General features: G+C 35.5%; 1 protein-coding gene across 8 annotated transcripts in view; it reads right to left on the bottom strand.

The window, feature by feature from the left end:
• SLC35D2 (solute carrier family 35 member D2) overlaps positions 1-15211 on the bottom strand; it is a 49915-nt gene that overhangs the window by 12745 nt on the left and 21959 nt on the right. For 7 of the 8 annotated variants that reach the window (XM_027874298.1, XM_027874302.1, XM_027874299.1 and 4 more), the window contains 4 exons: positions 10336-10407; positions 9301-9369; positions 6244-6346; positions 2029-2121 (listed from right to left, as the gene is read on the bottom strand). In XM_027874298.1, the coding sequence (XP_027730099.1) occupies positions 2029-2121; positions 6244-6346; positions 9301-9369; positions 10336-10407 (337 nt within the window). The remainder of the gene's footprint in view (positions 1-2028; positions 2122-6243; positions 6347-9300; positions 9370-10335; positions 10408-15211) is intronic. The other variant, XM_027874303.1, reaches the window with a different exon arrangement.

Raw genomic sequence — 15211 nt, 5'->3', positions numbered from 1 at the left:
GTCTGGAAGACCCAAATTCACATCCAGCCTCAGACATTTACTAGCTGTGTGACCCTGGGCAGGTCATTTGGCATGTTTGTCTCAGTTTCCTCAACTGTAAAATGGGGATAACTGCATGTACCTTACAGGGGTGTTGTGAGGATCAAATTGGATATTTGTAAAGCACTCAGCACATCCCTTGGCACATAGTAGCTATATAAATGTTCAATTCCTTCCTCAATCCCCTCCAATCAGGACATCCCATCTCATGGTCCCTAAGCTCCTACAGGGAATGGCCTCTGGAGGGCCAATCAGAAAGTGTAGCAGCAGTGGCAAAAAAAAAATCAAAAAATAGTTGGTGCCCTTGGGTTTATCATTGCCTATGCTTTGAGTTTTTCAATTATTTCTGGGTCTTGTGAAGTTTATCCACTTTATTAATCAACTTTTATACTTTTTTAAAATAATACCAAAATGTTTCAGTCCCACTTTATAGTTTAGTTGGAGATGTGGCACTGCTGGGCCCCCTTCCTTCTCAATTTCGTTGATGATTTACCTTAAGCATCTTGACCTTTTGTTCTTCCAAATGAATTTTTATTACTTCATCTAGTTCTATAAAGTACAGCTTTCACAGTTTGATTGTTAAGGCAATGAATAAATTAATTAATTTAGGTAATATCGTCACTTTTATTACACCAGCATAGCCCAATTTTGAGTAATCAATAACTCTCCAATTATTTATGCCTCATTTAAGTGTTCTATAGTTGTATTCATATACTTCCTTACAGTCATCTGTAAAGTAAAGGAATTGAACTCGATGGCCTTTAAAGTCCATTCTAGAACTAAATCTATGATACTATAATAATTTCTGGGCATATCTTGGTAGGTGGATTCCCAGATGTTTTATACATTCTGTAGTTATTCTGAGGGGAATTTTTCTGTTCTATGTATTCCTACTCAGATTTGCTGGCAATATACAGAAAGACTGATGATTTTGTGGGTTTATTTCATACACTACTATTTAAATGAAATTATTAATTATGCAAATTATTTAGTTGAATCTTTAAAGTTTTCTTTTTTTTTGGTTAGGCAATTGGGGTTAAGTGACTTAAGGTTTTCTAAGTAAATCATCATAATTTCTACAAATAACAATAATTTTGTTTCTTCTTTTTTCAATACTTATTCCCTCAATTTCTGTCTCAGTCAACAAGCATTTTAAAGCACTTACGTGTCAGGCACTGTGCTAAGTGTTGTGAATACAAAGAAAAGACAAAACTACAGTCCCTGTACTCAAGGAGCTCACATTTAAATGGAGGAAACAACATGCAAAGAATTGTATGTACAAGATATATACAATGTAAATGGAAGAAATGATACCAGAGAAGACACAGGAGAGGCTTCCTGCAAAAAGTGCCATTTGAGCTGTTCCAAAGGAAGCCAGGAAAACCAGAAGGCAGAGATAAGGAAGAAGCCACTCTGTGTAAAGAATTTTATAAATGTCAAAGTGTTGCATAAAGGTGAGTCTTTGTTGTTGTAATTGTTGTTTCTGTTATTATTATTCAAAAAGGAGAGAAGCAGTTTGGTATAGCAGATAGAATGTGGGATTTGGAGTCAGAAATACCTGGGTTCAAATACCACCTCTAGCATGCAATAGTTGTGTGACTGTGGACATTCATTTTACCTCTCACCATGATTAAGTTATAAACAGGTTGTGATCTGTGTTAGTGGAAGAAATTCTCACACACAAGAAATCATGAATCCTTGATGGGTCAAGGTATTTAAAAAGGAATGAGAGGATAGTATGATGTATGGCTAGGGATAGATGTTTCAAAGAAATAATTCAAACAGCAAATAATCATTATCAATTAAACACTTAGATTATTTAGACATGTGTATCTTTTATTTGTACATGATACTAATAAAGTCTGCTAATTTAACAACATTTAAGTGAATATCATAAAATTAAATATTCAAAAATAAAGTTGCTCAGCTGAGCTAAACTTATTTGCTCCAAGTGATGCTATGACTTGTAATCAGTAACAATCTGCTTACCTGTTGAAGGTCTCCAGTGAAAATACTAATAACAAATGTTGGAATGATCATAAAACAGGCATTATAGAAAAGCACTCCATATTTTCCTAGCTCCTATGAACAAGAAAAAACACCTGTTCAATTCTAGAAGCATCCTACTACAAGACTCCACAGACTTATCATTTACAAGTTATTTATTCAAAGATATAATGCACATCCACTTCACAATAACTGTTTTCCTTCTATAATTTAAAGACCTGACATTTCTATCATAATATGACTGATTTTCAAGCATATTATAATTTCAAAATAAGCATGCTTCAAAATATCAAAATAAACATCATTTTAAATATAATTTCAAAATAAAATCTACTTCAAGATTTCATAGGAAAAGATTGTTGGGGTAATGAAGGAGACAAAAAAAGAGACCTCTTGTTTAGTTAAGAGAAGGAAACTATGATGATTTGGAGTTTAGATTAGTGAAGAATGTCAGAGATTGAATTTGGGAGGTACAACTTGGAAGAAAATAGGGAAAATTTAAAGAACCATCCCCGGGTTCAGATACTGGTCCAGATTCTATTTTTGGTGTTCTGTGAAAGGGTGAAAGAGAAAGAGCAGGTAGAAGGATTAAGGACTAAGAACCTGAAAAGGAAGACTCGGGAAGGAGAAGACAGTTGACAAGGCAAGGCAAATAAGAAGAGATTAGCGGAACATTTGGAAGGTTAGGCAAGTTGACAGAGTTAGTTGGAGAGAGGGGCTAGTTGAAGCCAAGAAGATTAGTGCAAAGCAAAATAGGAGGGTGGTGGTGGCTATGGAGTTGTTGCAACCAAATAAAAGAAATTGAGTGAATTGTCAAGTTATTAAGAGGTGATACCTAGTTGTTAAATAATAACAATAATAATGATAATGATAATCAGGTGCTTAAGGTGTAAACATCCAGAAATATTTTTTAAAGGCTGAAAATCTCAAGAAGCATGAAGAGTAGGGGATGTAGTGTAATAGCTTGCATTGAGTTTGTGACGTTTGTATTTCTGCGATAGACAGGTGCATATTATCTGTATTCTGCAGGTCGATCTCCTTCCTGGAGGGGAGGGGGGAGAAACACTGAAGGAATGCCTCTCCACCGTCAACACTTAAGATCATTATTGACAATGAAACATTTTTAAAGGAAAGAGAAGCAAATCTTCAATGGGGGGGGAATGGGAATCTGAGGTAGAAGAGGAAACATGACTAATTAGGAGTTTGGAGAGTAAAAGATCTTGGATTTACACAGAGAAGAAAGGATGGGCAAAGGACGGCTACACAGTGAGAACTCAAAAACAGATTTGAGACTCTTTTTGAAGAAGAGGGGATAGGATATCTCCTCAGAGAGAAGAAAGCAACTGCTGCTTCCCCAAAGTATGATATAGTAAAACCACAGAACCTATCACCTGATAGCAGCAATAGGAATGTTTATTTTCTTCTCAGAGCATATATCTTAGACCTAACAGACAATCTCCCAATACTGCTCGTTTCTTGTAATTAACATGGACAAGAATGATTCCACAAGCTAGATGGAACTTTTTCTAGAAAGTATTGCTAGAGAATACAGAATCTTGGGGGAGAATGAAGACCATCAAGGTGCAGGTTCCATTGACTTTCTTTTTTTTTCTTTTTGGTGAGGCAATTGGAGTTAAGTGACTTGCCCAGGATCACACAGCTAGTAAGTGTCGAGTGTCTGAGGCCAGATTTGAACTCAGGTCCTCTAGACACCAAGGCTGGAGCTCTATCCACTGTGCCACTTAGCTGCCCTTCCATTTACTTTGTATCAAGAACAGAATACCTAAGAATTTCTTGACTCATAATAATAATAATTCCTTCATTAAAAAGGTGGAGAAGCCAACAAAGGGAAGTTCTGTTCTAGATATGACTTCTCACTGACATGAAGAAAAATGGTTGGGAAAACGGGTGGAAATGAAGGAAACTTTAGGGAGAAATGACCATTCCTTCCTTTAGTTTGAAATAAAGGGAAAAAAAATCAAGGCACTGTCTGACATGTACTCTTGATTTTGGGAAAGCAGATTTCAAGAGTTCAGGGAAGAATAAATAGTCTTGCACACTAAAATTCTAAAGGGGAAGAAAGACTGAGAGGAATAAAAGAATCTTAAGAATGAAATTATTGGGGCATCTAGGTGGCACAGTGGATAGAGCTCTATCCCTAGAGTCCTAGGGTCAGGCCTAGAGTCCCTAGAGTCAGGAGGACCTGAATTCAAATCCAGTCTCAGACCAGACACTTGACACTTACTAGCTATGTGACCCTACGCAAGTCACTTAGCCTCAATTGCCTGCCCCCCACCCAAAAAAAAGAATGAAATAATGAAGACAAAAAGAAACCGTTCCAATAAGAGAAAATGGAATCTTCTGGGAAAAAAAAATCAGTGTAGAAGCACAGGAAACTAACTAACCAGTTTAAAAGTTTAAAAAGAAATGTACAGAAGATAGAAGAAAGGCCAAGTGAATGGATGTGATAACATGGCACAGTAGTGTAAAAATAGTATCAGGAATGCTAAAGCTCAATAAGAGATGAGGTGTGCAAGGGAAGCTAAAGGCAATAAAAAAGTTTGGGGTTTTTTTAAGTTATGTCTTTGAGGTACTCCCCCAAACTTCCACTCAAACTGAATTCCCAGATGGGTGACTACTACCTCAGATTCTAGGAGTAACCCTACAGATTACTTCTACTGCAATTGTAGCTCTCAAGCCTCCACCAACATGCTGCCCATTAACAATCAGCCAGTAGTCTCAATTTGCACTTAACAAAAGTATTTACTCAAATGATATAACATAACAATTGGTTCAAAACATTGCTCCCCCCAAAAAAAATCCTGGGGATACCAATAAGTAGTCTGTGGTGGTGAGATTGGTTGCAAAAGAAGTAAAATAGGTAATGAGGCACACGTGGGGAAAACATGTAGCCAATACAACTCACAACTCTGCAACTTTAGCCCTTTAATGTCTTTTCTATCTCCAGACAGTCCTCACAAAATTCACTGTGAGAAGGGGCATTGGTAATGAACAGGTCACACTGCTCTTAGGACCTACCTACTAGGGTTGTTTTGAAGATCAAATGAAATAATATTTGTAAAATACTTAGCACAGTACCAAGCACAGTAGATGGAGCTACATAAATGCTTATTCCCTTCCCCTCTCCCTACCCTCTGCTAGATTTTAAACTACTGGCCAGTGGACTTGACTTTAATACCTGAAAAAATTATAGAACAGTTTTATAACTTTCTGGGCACAGTTTCAAATTGTTTTCTAGATAATATGCTGTATGATATGATGAGCAGGTTGATTTTAGAAAAACATGGAAAGACTTGCATGAAATAAATGAAGACTAAAATGATCAGAACTGAGAGAATGTTGTATATGGTAACAGCAATATTGTTTGAGGAATAGCTGCGAATGACGCACAAATCAACTACAAAGGACCTATGAAAGAAGATTCTATACACTTCCAGAGAAAGAACTGGTAAAAAGAAGTATGTACAGCATGGTTTACAGATAGATAGAAATAGAGATATATCTATATGTATGTTGAGATAGATACAGATATATTGGTGTCAAATGGTGGCCTTCTCTAGTTTGGGTGGGGAGGGAGGGAAGGAGATAGTTCAGAACTTAAAATGTAACAAAAAAAACCATTAAATTTAAAAAAGAATTATTAGAATCCATAAAAACAATGTTTTAAAAACCCTGGACAATATATTTCAATAAATCTTTAATAAAAAAACAAATTGTTTTCTAGAGTAGATGGAACAACTCACAGTATGCCTATTTTCCCATAGTCCCTCCAACATTTGTCATTTTCCTTTGTTGTCATCTTTGCCTATGGTCACAGAGCTAATATTAAATGAGATTCAAATCCAAGCGTCCTGACTTCAAGTGCAATACTTTCTACTAAGTTGTAGTATTTCTCATTTATCACTTTCTACAAAATGTCCTCAAGGAACATACAACCTAGTAGGGGAAGTAAGCTATGTGTACAAATACAAAATGAAATAAAAGTAATTGTGTGATATAAATATAATGCTATGACTATAATTAGAAAACCCAATTAGAAAACCCATGCAAATAGTAATGATATCATCATAATAAGCATAATATGCAAGCTTTCAAATATTGCCTCCATTATTCATATAATTTCAGCTACTAAGTTATGACACATAAGATCTGTGTGAACTAAGGTCAGGTTATTACCTTTGGATCCATTTTCTGCTTGGTGTAAACTCCATTTGCGGCTGTGAAGATATCATTAAGGAATACCAAAATGTAGCCTTCCAAATTAAAACTCAGATCAGAGCTGGTAGAGGAACAAAAGGAGATTAATATTATTTTTAAAACCTTAAACTATTGCCCCTAAGCCCATTTTAAAAGGTTTTATGTTTTCTCTAATGGTCAACAATCAGTGTTTCCTATTTTTCTTTGTTTTAGTGCACAGTATGCTACTAACATCTTTTCATTTTATCTACAACTAGAAACTCAAGTCCAAAAATCAAACTCAGATTAAATAGAAGAATAAAAATTAGCCAAAAATAGATTAAAAGGAAATTAACTGTCTTCACTTAAATGCTTACCTATAATTTGGTGACTAAAACAATTTCAAATGGGAGTGAATTGTCCAATTATATATAAGTTTTGTATAATTTCATTAGCAAAATCATCCTTAGGTTACTAGTAACTAGAAAGTTTTGCTTCCTTCTCAACCCACTATGGAAACCAGATAACAACTCAGAGAAGGAAATGGACTCTAACTCTCAAGATTTTGTGAGTACCAGAATCAGCACTGGTCACCCCACCAACTGATACTAAAGTAGACACATATGATCAGCCTATAAAACATTCCTATCATCTACTTTCTTTCAAAGGCATTAAGTGTGTACATTTTTTCACATTTAAGGCAGCTTTTAATATCCATTTTAGCCAGATTTCAGCTTTATAAAAATGTATATTGTAAAGAGAATGAATAATGTGGCTTGTTCTGTCATGAAATCCACCAGCAATGATGGTTAGTGAGCCAGAATCATAAAACTTAATAGAATTCTATACTAATAAGACCTAACAAGATGACAAGCACTTCATTGAGAATCATACAAAGTTAGAGCTAGAAGTTACTTTAAAGATTATTTAGTCTAATTCCCTCAGTTAGTATCTAAGGAAACTGAAGTCTAGAGAAATTTATTGACTTGCCCAAGGTCAAAAGTGTCACAGAAAGACTTAGAACCCAGGTCTCCTGAATACTAGGTCATTGTTGCTTCCACTACATCAAATCAGATTTTGATTTTACCATTTTGTTGCTCAATCATTCAGTAGTGTCTGATTCTTCATGACCCCATGAACCATACTTGTCCATGAGATTTTCTTGGCAAAGATACTGGAGTGGTTTGCCATTTCCTTCTCCAGTGGATTAAGGCAAACAGAGGTTAAGTGAATTGCCTAAAGTCAAACAACTACTTAATTGTCCAAGGTCAGATTTGAACCCAGTTCTTCTTGACTCCAGACCCAACGCCCTATCCACTGAGCCATCTACCTGCCTCAATGCTTTTATGACAGGCACTGACAATAATTTGGTCTTATAAAAAAAGGATATTTCTGGACATTTACATCAACCTAGATTTGGAGAAATAATTTTAAATTTTCTGTTTGGGAGTTCTGTGTAAACAACAGCAAATACTGATTGCCTAAAATTAGAAAACCTCTCAATTTTCTGCAAACCATTTTTCATGTGGAAGGAGAAAAAGCTTACTGTATTTGCTGAAAGCTGCAACAAGTGTTTTTACTTGTGACAGCATAAAAGTTCAGGGTTCCAGAAAAAGACAAAAGCAGTATGAAAATTCTAACATCCTTTGGGGTGCCTGCCCCTATTTTCATCAAGACACTGTTGTTATCAAATAACGAGTAGAATGTCATGAGGCGGCAACTGAAGTATGTTCCTATCTTCACCACCTCCTACTACCCTCCCCCCATAAACATGCTTTTTTTTAAGTGCTTCAGTTACTTTTCCCAAACCCAATTTTCCAGCTCCCCTATGGAAAAGCTTAGGCATGATTTTTTTCAAGTATACATCAATGCTATTTTGAGGACAAGAGTGGGGGGAATGGACTATTTTCATTGTACTCAATATCTGAGTATGGCTTCTACCATGACACAACTCAATGTATTAAGTACTAAGATGCCAGGCCTGGAAAAAAATTTTGAATTTGCTTCAAAATATGAGCAAGCATGAGATTTATTGTTATTGTTCAGTAGTCTCTGACTTTTCATGACCCCATTTGGAGTTTTCTCGGCAAAGATACTAGGGTAGCTTGCCATTTCCTTCTCCAGCTCATTTAACAGACGAAAAAATGAAGTTAAGTGACTTTCTCAGGGTTACATAGCTAGTAAGTGTCTGAGGCCAGATATGAATTCACAAAGATGAGTCTTTCTGACTCCAAATCTGGCAGTCTATCCACTTTACCACCTACATGCCCTAAGCATGAGGTAAACACAGAATGAAAGAATGTGGGAGCTGAAAGTGACTATATTATTTAATCTAAACTCCTCATTCTACCCATGGGGAAATCAAGGCCCAGAAAGGTTATTTGATTTGTCTATGTCCACACAGCTAATTGCAGAACCAGGACTAGAACCCAGATAATGAACTGAATTCTCCTACTACCTTGGTAGCCACTCTTTGAAAATTGTAATCTGCTGGGAAGATTATTTACCCAAACCAACAGCTTTTTTCCTCCTACTTTGCCATTATGTATTCCTATTTCTCAATTCAGTGGATTCTGTAGATGCCTGTTTAGCTGAAGTATTTCTATTGTAAATTATCCTCCTTTAGGTAACTATAAGATGTTAATATTTTTCCATACCCAGGAAGGCATTTATTCAATTATGGAAGCTAACTTGACCTGAATGATGCTTGTAACAGCCTGCTTTTTTTCTCTTGCTTCAACAACCATAGGCCCCAATTTCAGTATTAAGGAAAATATTGACCTCAGTAAGCATCCTGATACAGGTTACCCTAATTTGAGGTTTCTGTTCCCCTTTTTACATGAGTAGAATAGTATTTATGGTTCTGAAACACACTGAGCAGTTTTGTAGCAGATGATTCTCAAACTAGTCAGCTACTCTAAAACATCTGAATAATTTTATCTGTCAATCATAAAAGTTCTTTATTCCACAACCAGACATACAGCTGAATTTAAGACTGTCCTTCAATATCAAAGGGAAGAAATGATATTACTGAATGAGAACAATTGAAAGTCTTACCCAGCGGCTATAAAAGCCCCAAGAATGATGGCAAAGACACTAACTATGATGTTCAATGAGTACTGTTTTCTGTAAAATAAAAGAAAAAAAAAAGAAATATGGATCACTTTTAGAAGACAGATGAAATGCCTAAAAAGAAAATGCCAAACATAGAAGGCTGGATGATTGATAATTCCTACCAGACCAAACAAACCCACCTTTTACTATATGCAGCCTTCTGAATAGCAAGGAAAATCTTTGTTCATACTGGACAGATTTTGTAATAGAGCCTAACACTGGTGTGTCCAGGTGGCATATATCTAATATAAATGCTCAAAAGAAAGTACTACTATTTCAGTTCTGCTGAATAGTAGAAATAAAAAAAAAAATACCAACATCAAAAAGTGCTTGCTCCAAAGTAATCTACATAGCCAAAATCAAGAAATATATGTTGGGTGCTACCTGACTATAACATTATAAACTTAATTGTAATTAATTATTTTAGCCTTACTTTGGGATCAACACAGCATGAGCCCCCTGCCATTGAGGAATTGATTTGTATTCTGATAGGCTTAAATGACTGACTTGCTGAATTCTTCCCCTAGCAATGCCAGTTATTCTTGAAGTCTAGGTTTTAAAGTTTTGTGAATAAATTGATGTTTCCCTCAATTAGCATATTCAGAGGAACAGTATTGATTCTACTTGATAAAAAACAATAATAACAGCATCACCTTACCCTCTTTTGCATTGGGAGGGACTAAGAGTACAGAATATTTGTCATTTACAGTTACCATATTGGTTGGCTGTGTTGACTGGCTTTTTTTACTTTTTTTTTGCTGTTGTTACAGCAGATAGCTTGCTAGGTAGTAGAGAGGGAGGGGTATATCCAGAAACAAAGGTGATGTAAAATCAAAAACTATCAATAAGATAAGTTTTCAAAAACATATACATACGTGTGTGTGTGTGTGTGTGTGTGTGTGTGTGTGTGTGTGTAACTTTATGGAGGTGCTAGGAGAGTGGAGAAGAAAAGGAGAAAAGAAATAATACAAAAATCACCTGAGTATGATAACTTCCAGGAACAATGTAAGTGGAATGGTAAACTTCCTGAGAACTGTAAACATAGGCAAGCTGTGAGAGAAGATCCAAGTACGTCATTAGATACAAAGCATTTGTATTTGTTTTACATCTAATTTCACTAATCACAGTAAAATCAATGGATGAACTGCAAGGAATTAGCAACTTTCATTTTTAATCCTACCCTTAATATTTATGAACCTTTTGTCACGTTCTCATCTTCATTAGAGACTAAGCACAATATTTGAACAGAGATTCTTACATTACAATTCAATGTAGTGGAACCTCAGGACAGATGATAAATTTCTCTAAAAATGGACAGGAAAAGCTGATGACCAGATCAGATTAGGCCAAAGTACCAAAGGAAAGACCTACCAGTTTTTCCTGAATAGGAGTGAATGTGTACTATGAATGGCAATGAAATTAAGATTCTATTTACATAGACCTTAAGTCGTTAACAGAAATTAGCTCATTTCAATTTCAGTTTGGCAAACATGTATTAAGCACTTACAATATGCAAAGTACTATGTATGCACTTTTATTTTATGAAAGCAAAGGTGCAGAAAGGTTATCAAATAGGTGAAAAATAATTTTTAAACATTCTCTTTTAAAAGTCAATGATTTAGGAGGCCAACCATGGTTATTGATTTCTTTCCTGTCAACAAAGTATTTGCAATATTTTTTTAAAAAGCAATAACTAAGAATGCAAAAAAAATTAAGCCTCTAAAAAGTTTTATTCTTTTTATAAAGAATTGTGAATTCCTTTAAAATATTTTCTATATTATACCAAAATACAATTTTTTAAATATTCTCATTCTTAAGGAATGAGATTTCAAATTTTAAAATTTGTTAGCAAAGCACCAAGTCTCTGTCATACTGCTGAAATCAGATCAACATTATCACTGGGCACACAGACTCAGGTTTGACTCCAGAGATAGACAAGACTCAATTATTTGTACTGTCTCTATCACAAGGGTCATGGACAGTCAAGAAAAATTTTTATTTGGTTTTAGAATGTATTAGATTATACATTTTTCCTACAACAGCTTTAACTTTTGATTATGTTGTGTTTAGCATATTGAATTTCCTAGGTATAATTGGGGTGGTAAGGGCTGGGGACAAGCAAAAGAGATAAGGAAGAGGGGAAGAGAATACTAGGCACTGTGCTAAGAGCTTTACAAATATTATTTCATTTAATCCTCACAATAACCCTGCAATTATTCTTGCTGTTATTAAATATATGCTGTTATTATCCCCGCTTTATGGTTGAGGAAACTAAGGCAAACAGAGGTTAAGAGGCTTGCCCAGGATCACACAATCAGTAGGTGTCTGAGGCCAGGTTTGAAATCAGGTCTTCCTCACTCCAGGCACAGTACTCTATCCACTGCGCCACCTAGAAATAAGTTGAGTGACTAGGAAAACAGTTTTAGAATCAAAATTCTACCATGTCCACAAATCAGAAAATTCATACTTTTTCCACTCATTATTGCTTTTTAGTAAAGGATGATGCTAAACCTCATTTCTTTTTTTTTTCTGCCCAAAGAAGATACAGCCTTTGAATGCTCAGGATTTTGCTTTCTAGAGACCTGCTTTAAGAAAGACTCTGACAAAGTATTGGTCTTACTTTTTTAAAATCCTTTGGAGAACTCGTACAAATAGATGAGACCAAGAACTCTATAACAATGGACATATTATGAATAAATAATTAAGAACAAAAGGTAGGAACAAATGTTCTCAAAAGAATTGTAAACAATTAACAACCATATGAAACCTGGTTCCAAATCACTAATAAAAAAAATAGCAAATCAAAACAACTTTGAGTTTTCCCCTAACACCCAGAAAAACTGTCAAAGTTGACAAGTTAAAAATGATCATTTGGAGACAGTTTATCAGAAAACAGATGCAGTAATACATTTTTGGTGAAGTTGTATATTGGTTCAAGTGTTCTGGCAAGTAAACTGGAATTATGAAAATATAGTGATGGGGGCAGCTAGGTGGCACAGCGGATAAAGCTTTGGCCTTGGAGTCAGGAGGACCTGAGCTCAAATTCAGCCTCAGACACATGACACTTACTAGCTGTGTGACCCTGGGCAAGTCACTTAACTCCAAATGCCTCACAAAAAAAGCAAAAAGAAAATATAGTGATGAAAATAGCCATTTACTTTGACACATAATTTCTACTACTAGGCCTATACCTTAAGGAAGTCAATGATAAAAACAAAGTCCTATGTGCACTAAAATATTCATAACAGCATGTTTTGTTATAACAGAGAACTAGAAATAAAGTGTATATTCATTTACTGGGGAAATGAACAAATCTTGATATATCAATGTAATCACTGTCATTTATTAACAAAGAACCCAAAGAATTTTGAGAAGCATGGAAGTGCATATATAAAGGGAATTATATAAACATATATAGAGTGAAATAAGCAGAACCAGGAAAACAATATACACAATGATCACAACAGTGAAAATGGAAAGAATAGTAGGAACAACAGAACTAAAAACCAATTACAATGAGCAAGCATGGTCCAGAAAAAGAAATGAAAAAATGCACCTTTTTCTATTCTTTGAAGAGGTGGAGAACTCTAAGTATGGAATACCACATACACTTACCTGGCAAGTATGTTACTTAGCTTTGATTAACTACATTTCCTTCTTTTTTAAAAAAAAATTTATCTTATGAAGGATGGCTTCCTGGAAAGGATATATGGAGAAATAAAGATGATATAAAAACATCAATCAGAGATGGAGTCAAGATGGCAGAGTAGCAGGGGAAAGTATATCTGCTTTCTCCCCCACAACTCCTTCACAAAGACCTAGAGTATATACCAAACTAAGTCCTGATTAGGAAATCCAACAGGGGAAAAATCATAGAAAGTAATTTATCCAACCAAAGAGAGACAGACTTAGAGGTCTAAAAATATAGGGAAGGAGCTTAGCCAGAAGTGGCCACATGGTCTACTACAATGTACATCATGCAAGAAGTGGTCCCAAATCCAAAACTTGGGTAGGGGTCAGGAATTGGCGCCTACTGGCAGTTTTGTTGCTCATCAGACAGTTCTAGGTTACAGATCCAGAGCAGAATGAAAACTTTGTACCTAAGGATGATGCTCCAAAGAGATAAGAAGTAATAGGCTCTAGACTATGCAGTGAGCAAGAATCAAGTTTAGAAGCAAGCAACAGTTGAGTGTCTCTGACCTCAGGAATGGGATTAGAGAGGGCAAGAATCCTGGACCACAGGGAAGCCTGAAGTTCTATCATGCTGAACCAGCAGAGCTTTTCAGCTGGCTGACTATGCCTGAGTCCAGCAACAATCTACTGAAACTCCAATCTGAGCAAGCCCAAAGGCATGTTGCTCAGACACAGGAACTTGCAGACAAGGAGGAAATAATCAAACTTTGTCCTGGATCAGACTACTTTGGGAGTACTGAATGCTTGCAAGTCCCCAGTCTGACTGGTCCCTGAGAACCTGGAATAATAACACTCAATACTCCGAAGAAAGCAGTGAAAGGATTAACCCAAACATTCTTCCAGCCAGTAGTAAACGGATCCAGGTCCTAATATAAAAGGATGAAGTCAAGAAGTAAGTTGGAAAAATAAACAGATTTTTTTAAAAACCACCATTAAAAAGGTTGTATGGTGACAAGGACACTCAAGAAACAAATCCAGAAGAAAAGAATGATTCTAAAATGTCAATAAACAAAACCTCAAAGAAAAATTCAACTTGGGTAAAAGTTCAATGAGAATTCCTGGAAGAGAAGCAGCAAAACATTTTTAATGAGTTTAAAGTGTTTCTTATAAGTGAAATGAAAGCACTAGAAGGGGGAAATGGAAAAGAAATTAGAACTATAGAAGAAACAACTGAAAAAGGGACTGACAACTTGGCACAAGAAATGTAAAACCTTACCCAAGTAACAAACTCACTGAAAATTAGAATGGATCAAATGAAACTACTCCATGAGACAACAAGAAATGTTAAAACAAAGTCAAAGACTAAAAAAAAAAGCAAAAAAGAAAAGAAAATATAAGACATCTAATAAGAAAAACTGACCTGAAAAACAGTTCAAATAGAAAGAATTTAAGAATTACAGGACAAGCTCAAAAGAATTGCCACAAAAAAAAAAGAGCCTGGGGGCATCATATTTCAAAAACTCTTACAAGAAAACTGCCTAGATCTCATAGAACCAGAGGACAAAGTAGAAATAGAAATAATCTACCAGTCTTCCTCCTGAGAGTAATCTCAGAATGAAATCTCTTAAGAACTGTATTTCTGTACTCAACTCTGTGTATGTATTTTTCCTTCTTTTGAACAATTTAGTAGAGTATGAGGTTCAAATGTCATCAACTCTCTTGTATAGACTTCTACTTGCACATCCTGATTGTGTGATTCCCAAGAACATTACAACCAAAATCCACAGCTTCCAGATCAAAGAAAAAAAAAATTGTAAGCAGCCAGAAAAAAAAAAATTCAAGTACTGAGAAGCCACAGTTGGTATCACACATTATTTAACAGCCACCGCTGTAAAGGAATGGAGATATTTCCAAAAGGAAAAGGATATGGAATTATATTCAAGAATAAGTTACCCAGTAAAACTTTGAATAAGCCTGCAAGGGGAAGAAGTGACTTCTAAAGAAAGAGAACTTTCAAGTTTTCCTGATAAAAAAGTCCAGAGCTGAGTAGAAATTCTGAAGTACAAACCAGAGTTAAGAGAAACATAAAAAGGTAATCATGAGGAACTAAAAAAGGTTAAACCACTTCCATTCTAATATGAGGAGATGATACATTTCTCCTCAGAGTACTATCATCCTCAGGGGTCACAGAGGCAATCTAATTTATACAGAGGTCCTGAAA

The sequence above is a fragment of the Vombatus ursinus genome, unplaced genomic scaffold (assembly GCF_900497805.2).
Source record: "Vombatus ursinus unplaced genomic scaffold, bare-nosed wombat genome assembly UNPS02014807.1, whole genome shotgun sequence".
NCBI classification, from domain to species: domain Eukaryota; kingdom Metazoa; phylum Chordata; class Mammalia; order Diprotodontia; family Vombatidae; genus Vombatus; species Vombatus ursinus.
This window is presented reverse-complemented; position numbering and strand designations above follow the sequence as displayed.